Source organism: Callorhinchus milii, unplaced genomic scaffold (genome assembly GCF_018977255.1).
Source record: "Callorhinchus milii isolate IMCB2004 unplaced genomic scaffold, IMCB_Cmil_1.0 Scaffold31, whole genome shotgun sequence".
In the NCBI taxonomy this organism is placed as follows: domain Eukaryota; kingdom Metazoa; phylum Chordata; class Chondrichthyes; order Chimaeriformes; family Callorhinchidae; genus Callorhinchus; species Callorhinchus milii.
This window is the reverse complement of record NW_024704772.1, coordinates 1,192,471-1,200,188: the sequence shown is the minus strand read 5'-3', so window position 1 is coordinate 1,200,188 and position 7,718 is coordinate 1,192,471. Positions and strand designations below refer to the sequence as shown.

Below are 7,718 nucleotides of genomic sequence, written 5' to 3'. Positions count from 1 at the left end.
CCATCCCGTCCCCCGCAATTCAGCGGTTTGGTGATGAAATTCCTGGGGATGTGTGTCACTTCCTGGAGTTGCAAAATACTGATCACCCATCCTGGTCAGGTCTAAACCTGGATGTTTCTCATAGGTTTGAGCTCAACCACTGGCTCGGGTTCTGGCTCTATCACCTTTGAGTCAGAAGGTTGTAGGTTCTGAGCCCCAACTTTGGGGGGACTTTGAGCTAACGCTGCAGCGCAGTACTGGAAGGAGAGACAGCAGCATTGCCTTCGGAGGAGACTTTAAAATCAACCTACCCTGTGCGTGGCTGGAGGTTTGCTGAAATACATTGATCGATCATTTTGGGGGCCGCTTTTGGAAAGTTAGACACATTCAGCCGTCAACTCCCCTCACACTCGAAGGACGATGTCGCTGTTTATCATCCTTTCTGCGGTCGGTGAGTGTTGTCTTTCTGAAGTCTCCTGCGGATTACAATAATGTTTGATGCAGCACCTTTCAAATCGGGAGGACGTCCCAGAGAGCTACAGAGGATTCACTGTAAAGTGCAGTGACTGTGTTTTTTGTAGGTGAACACGGCAGCCAATTTGCACACAGTGACAAAGCTGCAAACAGCCATGAATTGAATGAGTGATTTTATTTGGGGGATTGTTGACCCAGACACCAGGAGAGTGAGGAAACTCCCTTCTCTTTTCAAGTAGCGCTGTGGGATCTTTAATGTCCTTAACGACAGAAAATGACATTTCTCTTGTGCCTTTCAAACCCAACAATACAACTCTCCTCCCCAACAATGCTCTGGAGTGTCAGTCTGGATGATGTGGGTTGAAATCCCAATGTGGGGCTTGAACCCACAACCTTCTGACCCAGAAGCTGAGGGACCGTGTGGTTAAAGACACTGAACCTCATCCCCACACACCTCATAATATTTGTCTCACAATTTACACTGATCCTTGTTGATGGTATTTTAATCATTAAAATTTAATCACGAAGCTCTTTGAGATGCCTCGACGACATGATAAGGCGCTATATCAAATGCAAGGATCATTATTATTATTGTTGTTATTATAGATGGAGAAAAGGGTGAATGGAGCTGAGGTACTGATCGGCCATGGTTTCATAGAATGGGGGAGCAGGTGGGTTTGAGAGGCTGGTCCAGCGTAAGGTATAAGGCGATTTCACACCAAGATATTTCCTGCTGATTGTCTGAATTTGCAGTTGGTTGTGAAACGCCTGATTTAAGAGGAAGCAGGGTCCGTTTCCAGAATCACAGAAGGAGCCCGTCATCGGGGGAGAGTAAACAATAGGGTATTTCACAAGAGCAAGGGAACCGCCATCTCACTTTGTCGTGTGCGCCTCAAGTTTCATGCCAGCATCAGACCTGACGATGCTTTTCTTTGCTGTTATTCTGGTAGCCGGTGAGTGAGTGGTTTATATCCTCTTTTATACTGTCGCTGAAAAAAAAATTAGACTGAAACTGAGAGAGACTGAAGGCTTAAAAACTGATGGTGGTCCCTTTATCCTTCAAATTCAGGTCTTTTGAAAGACATGACGAGACACCCACAAGGAATTCTGAGAGCTGAAATTTTTCTTTGGTCATGTAGGTGTCTGTCTGACATATGCGAAAACCCATTTCCATACTTAATAATAATAATATAAAAGAGTCTCCAAACCAGGCTGAGAATTCCACGCGTCCCACCTACACATCGAGACCCCAGAGATAGATTGTTGGAATGGAATGCGCTCTTCTCTCTCTCTCCCTGGAAGGACTCTTCCTAGTTACCTAATTCCGGAGAGTATTAGGCGCAGGTTGGCGAGAGCCAAGGCTGGGGGCGGAGTGGGGGGGGGAGAGCCCAGAGTGTGCATTGGGGGAAACTGCTGGAGTCTAACCAGCTAAAACCACACAGCTTGCCACTGTTTTGAAGGGGAGTATTACAAAGACGTAGAGGAAATTGGGGTAGGACTGGATGGTTGCAGTGGAAGGACTGGCCTGACTGCAAGGGGCTGTTGTTAAATCAAATTTTTTATTGGAAGCAATTTTTTCATGCAAAGGGGAGTGGATATCTGGAACTCTGTACCACCCCCAAAAGGCTGTGGATGCTGGATCCTTTCAAACTGACTGAGGTGGATAGATGTTTGTTAGGTATCTCCCCTGTGTGCAGAGTGCTATATAAATGCAATTTGTGGTTTTGTGTGTAAGAGTATTAAGGGATATGGGGCAAAGGCGGCCAATTGGAGTTGAGGTATAGATCAGAGGTGTTCTCTGTATCTGACATTCATCCTGCCACAGTGTACCTTCTCTCCCACCTACAATAGTAATAATAACTCTTGCATTTGATATAGCGTCTTATCACGTCTTTGAGACATCTCAAAGCTTCACAGAATAATTTGTGAAGTGGATTTTGTGGGCGAAACGCAACAGCCAAATGCTCACAGCAGTGTCCCACAAACAATCGTGGATTGAGTGATCAAATTTTGTTTTTGGAAGGATTATTACTGACCCAGAAAGTGATCTGCCAATTGACTAAGTGAAGCATGTGTATGGAAGGAAACTTGACTAACTTTTCATCCTACCCAGGATAACCCGGGTCCTCTCGCTTGCAAGGCAAGTGCACTAACCACTGGGCTACAGGACTCCACAAGCCCTTCGTTCCCAGTCCCAGCTCTTTTCTCTCTCCCATGGTAAGGCCAGCTTTACTGTCCAAAGCCGCAGAGCCAGGCTGTGGCTCCTGCACAACATGGTTGTGATCTGTAATTGTCTAATTTGTCTGTAATTCTTCTCATTGTAATCGTGATGTTTTATTTTCTCTTCCAGTTCAAATAATGGGTGTAAAACAATTGGCCGCAGAAGGTTAGTGTGTGTGAAACAAACCCAGGAACTGCAATCTTTTAGTGTTGCAACCACAGTAAGGGGTTGGGCAGGGAAATGGGATTAAAAGATCTGACAGAATAGGCTCAGTGACAGCGAGTTGAATGGCCTCTTCCTGTGCCTGTTTGCCAAGGTTCCTTTGAGGCAACAGAGGCCTGATGTTGTACGCCCGGCACTTACAAAACACACAGTCACTACACATGACAGTAAAAGCCTGCGAAGCGCTGTGAGACATTTTGACAAACTGTGCAGAAATTGCAAATTTGGACACGGTGGAAACAGGGCCCTGGGCCAAACAACAACAACAACTTGCATTTGGATAGCGCCCCTCACACAGCGTAGAGTCCGACAATGCTTCAAGTGCGGAATCGCTGGCTGTGAGCCATTTCAATCACAGCCTGAGTGATAACAACTCAAATCTGCTGAAAGAAATGGTCAAAAAGAGCGATGTCTTCAGTCGTGATCTGAGGACAGAAGGTAGTGAAGGAGAGGGGTGGGGGAGTGGGATTCAGGCAGAGAGTTCCAGAGTTACGGAGTGCTGTGGCTGGAAGCACAGCCGCCGATGGTGGAACAGAGGGGATGAGGGAGGTGTTGAGGAGTAAATGCACATGATTTCTTCAATCATCTTGTTTCAGAACAGCCCTCACAGCCCATCCTGTCTACCAGGCCCTCGCCAGACTCTGCAACACCAGGGGACACCGTTCAATTCACCTGCAAAGCTCCCGCACAGACACAACGTGTAATGCAATTTCGTTTATACAAAGACGGGAAGGTGAAGCATAGTGTAGACAGCAAAGAAAAACAACTCGTTTTCACCATCAAACAAATCAACATGTCAGATGAAGGGACTTACCATTGCCTGTACGAGGTTGAAGGATCCATACTGTCTGAATCCAGTGCCAAGGTGGACATCATCCTGAAAGGTCAGTGAGCCCTTGGCTTCTCTTCCACTGCTCTCCATGTTTATGCCCACACTTCTCTCGTTCGCACACTGCTGTCTGCAAATTCAGTTCACAAGACGGCTGGTTGAACCTTTAACATCCGTGTCCCTTTGCTCTGCCTTGTGAGCGCGCTGGTCACCACGAGAGATGGGTTCTGCTGTGGCCTGGAAACAACAGCTGGGGAGATGGTTAGTTATACTGAGGCAGTAATAAGTAATCATAGCTACTTTGCACTCAGGGCTCAGTACCAGAATGTTACACGATCTCACCCTTTAGAAATCGAACAGCTTAGGGAAGTCTGGAGTGTGTTACTGTTACTGCAAACTGTATCATCCACAATTAATCCTGCAAAGTTTTGAGATGTCTCGAAGACGTGATAAGGCGCTATATCAAATGCAAGGATTATTATCATTATTACTGTTACTCCATTTTGTTACTGAATGTTGTTGCCGCTGCTACATACTACACAATTTATACTTGTACAGCGTCTCTCATGTTGGGAGGGCATCCCAAAGCGCTTCAAAGGATTTATGTGGAGTCCCATAGTGTGGTGGTTAGTACGCTCGCCTTGCAAGCGAGAGGACCTGAGTTTGATTCCTGGGCGGGGTGAAACCTTAGGCAAGTTTCTTTTCTCCACACTCCTCTGTCTTGCTCCCCCCTACCTTTCTGACCTCCTAACCCCCTACCACCCTGTTCGCTCCCTCCGCTCAGCGGGCTCCGGCCTGCTTCACGTCCCCCGCCTCGCTCGCCCCACTATCGGCGGGTGGGTCTTCCACCACTCTGCACACACCCTCTCGAACTCCTTCCCGCAGTCCCTCCATCTCGCCCCCTCCCTCGCCATCTTCAAGATCCACCTCAAGACCCTCCTCTTCGACGGTGCTTTCTATCTCCAAGCTTCCCCCACTCCTCCACCCCGACCCTCAGCTCGGGTCCGTAACTCTTGTCTGTCCAGCGCCTTGGGACGTCCTCCCGACGTGAAAGGCGCTTTACAAGTCTGATTTTGTTGTTGTTGTTGTTGTTTACCTAGCAGTAAGTAGGAACCCAGTTGTTAGTTGATTAGAGGATAGCTTTTCTGGGGGTTATAATCCCTCCCGAAAAAATTCTAATTTGGTCACTCAATCCACCATTTGTAGGACACTGCTGTGTGCAATTGGCCGCCGCGTTTCGCCCACAATCATACGGTTAATTCACTTTACAGCATATTCTGTGAAGTACTTTGAGACGTCGAGAAGACATGAAAAGCGCTGTATCAAATGCAAGGATTATTATTATGATGATAAGGCGCAAATTAAATGCAAAGTTTACTGTAAAGTGAAGCGACTGCAGGCAAAACAGGCCAACACTCACTGAGTAATCCCGATCATTAATCTCTCTCTCTCTCTCTCTTCAACAGCTTCTCATGTCCCGCTAGCAGCTGGCATAGCCTCTGCTGGAGTAATACTCCTCCTCCTCCTTATTGGAATGGCGTGGCTGTGCCTGCTGAAGAAAGGTAGGTGAACGGAATAGGCAAGTTGTACAAAAATTCATTAGCCACGTGATGTACGCCCTCATTGATGCTGGGTTGAATCGTTCAGCGTCAGTCGGCAGCAAGGCCAGGGGTAATTAGTGAGAGTTGAAGCATCTTTGTATTCGATCTCGTGGTTTATCACATCATCAAACCATCTCAAAATGCACCGCAGGATTTTGACTGTCAGGGATACTGACTTGATGGGAGGAGGTGGGAGGTGGGCATAAACACATTTAAAGAGTACTTTAAACTATTGTTGTTTCTTTGCAGTTAAAGCAAGCAGACAAGATGGCAGGTAAATATTAGTCTAAATATTCCATTCTGGAGACAGCTCAAAGCGCATCACAGAATAAACTGTAAAGTGAATTGACTGTGTATTTTGTGGCGAAATCTGTATGTTTTCCTCCACTCGGGTTTATTTTATTTATTTAAAACTCCTCAATGACAGCTCGCGTGGGATTGAAATAACTTGTAAAAAAAACTCATATTGGACATTGAGCCTTGTTACCCAGTTAAAACATCTAAAAGTGTTGTGAAGAGTAGTGACTGCGTGTTTTGTGGGCAAACAACCAGTTGATTTGCGCACAGCAAAGCCCCGAAAACAGCTGTGAAGTGAACGACCAATTTTACCTGTGGGGTTGTGGGCCAGGACACCGGGAGACAGAAACTACCTTAGTAAACTAGTGTAATGCTTAATATTAAGACAATTTCTTTCTTGTAGGTCCGACTCTGGAGGACAACAATATAGAACCAACAGTATCCCAATGTGTGAGTTAAATGAAGAATTTTTTCAATTCACATTAACAATCACATGCCCTTCCTCTAGTCTTCATCTTCCTTGCTTGGATATCATAAAATATCGCGGTGCAACCTGGAGAAAGCCCCTTCGGCCCATCTGATCTCATCCCTCCAGAACTCCTTCTCTGCCGTCTCCACCATCCCAGCGTCCAGCTGTGTTTTTAAACAGCCTCAACTACCCTTTCTGGCCAACCCGTTAATTCCCCTCTGCGTAAAGACAACCTTTCTGTTGTCCGTCCTGAAATTTCCCCTCTTGCAGCTTCTTAACCTGCTCTCTTGTTCTGCTGTCTCGTGTGTGTCCCTAAAGTATTGTTCCAGGTTCTCAATCTCGATTAGGATCTTGGCTCCTCGATAAGGTGCCCTCTGAGACTACAGGAAGCAGACCAGACGAGGCTGTGTTACCAAGCTGTGGGAAGAGCAGATTCAACCCAGCAAATGACAAATTTAGGAATCGTTCTGACGTCACACTTTCTTTTCCGATGTGCACTGTGGAAACACCTAACTGCTGCTCTGTTTTTTTGGTTTGTTTAGATGACACACAGGACCGTCCCTCTCCCACCACAGAGGGTATGTATCACTTTACAGCAAAGGTATTTCTGAAAGTATGTCAACAAAGGCTATATCTGGGCTTACTGCAGAGGCTAATATATCACAAGTACTAACTAAAGTCAAAATAAACTCAAGAACTAATGTGTTGTGAAGAAGTCTAAACAGCATAATGGCTGAAAGCGTGGCCACCAATGGACATGCAGGAAGCTGGAGCCAGTCCAGTGGATGTTAATTATTTTGTTTATTTTGCTAATGATCTTGTTTTCATACATTTCAGGAATCGAATACTTTAATGCCAGATGCTGACGGTGGTATGACTTATGCGATCGTCGGTTCGCACAGTGTGATCGCACAGCCAGGCCAAACAGCACCCCAGTATGAACCTACTCTACTCTGAACGTCGCTGTGACAGATTAGTCTGAGCGTCGTGGCTCAGTGACATCATGAACACTGAAGCCAGCTTAAGCATTTTACAAACACCATCCCACACCTTACAATATTTAAGGCTTAAATACCCTCCAGTGTCGCTGTGTTTTTTTTCTCCCTATGAGCTAAGGACAGAGGTGTATACCTATAACGACCACATTGAAACGGTGAGGCACTGTCCGTGTGTGACTGTCTGGAATGGTGGATGCCACCATATTCCACTTGTTGATCCCAAATCTTTTCATAAAGGTCAAAACAAAACAAGCACAAGTGACGTTTGCATATACCTGTGTGTCAGGGTGGGATCAGTGGCCTCTACGAGGGACAAAGAGAGAATTTGAGACGGGGGGAGGGGGGGGGGGAAGACCAGAGACTTACATAGGAACATAAGAAATGCTCGACGAACAAAAAAGGCCGAGTGACTGCGGATACTTTTAACAAATGTGGAAACAAAGACAACAACTCGCGCTTATGTAGCGCCCTCCGCGCAGCGTAGGGTCTCAGAGCGCTTAACAGTGGCAGCGCCTGACTCCGAGGGGAGGTGGGAGGTGGTCGAAAGACCTGTGTGAAGCTATTAAGGGGTTAGTAGGATATGGTTCAAGCTGCAAGTGGCTTATGTTCCAACTCTGAGAACTGGATA

At 46.4% G+C, this 7,718-nt stretch overlaps 2 protein-coding genes across 5 annotated transcripts in view; one reads left to right on the top strand and one right to left on the bottom strand.

Annotated features, from left to right (window-relative positions):
• Positions 1 to 344: 344 nt before the first annotated feature.
• The window catches only part of LOC103189421 (retinal rod rhodopsin-sensitive cGMP 3',5'-cyclic phosphodiesterase subunit gamma), a 35,796-nt gene continuing 28,422 nt past the window's right edge, over positions 345 to 7,718 (bottom strand). For 3 of the 4 annotated variants that reach the window (XR_006085869.1, XR_006085868.1, XR_006085870.1), the window contains 3 exons: positions 5,146 to 5,277; positions 3,711 to 3,962; positions 345 to 455 (listed from right to left, as the gene is read on the bottom strand). The gene's annotated coding sequence lies outside the window, so the exon portion shown is untranslated. Of the gene's footprint in view, positions 456 to 3,710; positions 3,976 to 5,145; positions 5,278 to 7,718 lie in introns of those variants that run through there. The other variant, XR_006085871.1, reaches the window with a different exon arrangement.
• LOC103189542 lies at positions 1,212 to 7,559 on the top strand. Its single transcript, XM_007909974.2, has 8 exons — positions 1,212 to 1,406; positions 2,804 to 2,839; positions 3,493 to 3,780; positions 5,192 to 5,287; positions 5,576 to 5,600; positions 6,027 to 6,073; positions 6,635 to 6,670; positions 6,930 to 7,559. The coding sequence occupies exons 1-8, from the start codon at positions 1,355 to 1,357 to the stop codon at positions 6,956 to 6,958; spliced, it is 609 nt and encodes a 202-aa protein (XP_007908165.2). The 5' UTR covers positions 1,212 to 1,354; the 3' UTR covers positions 6,959 to 7,559.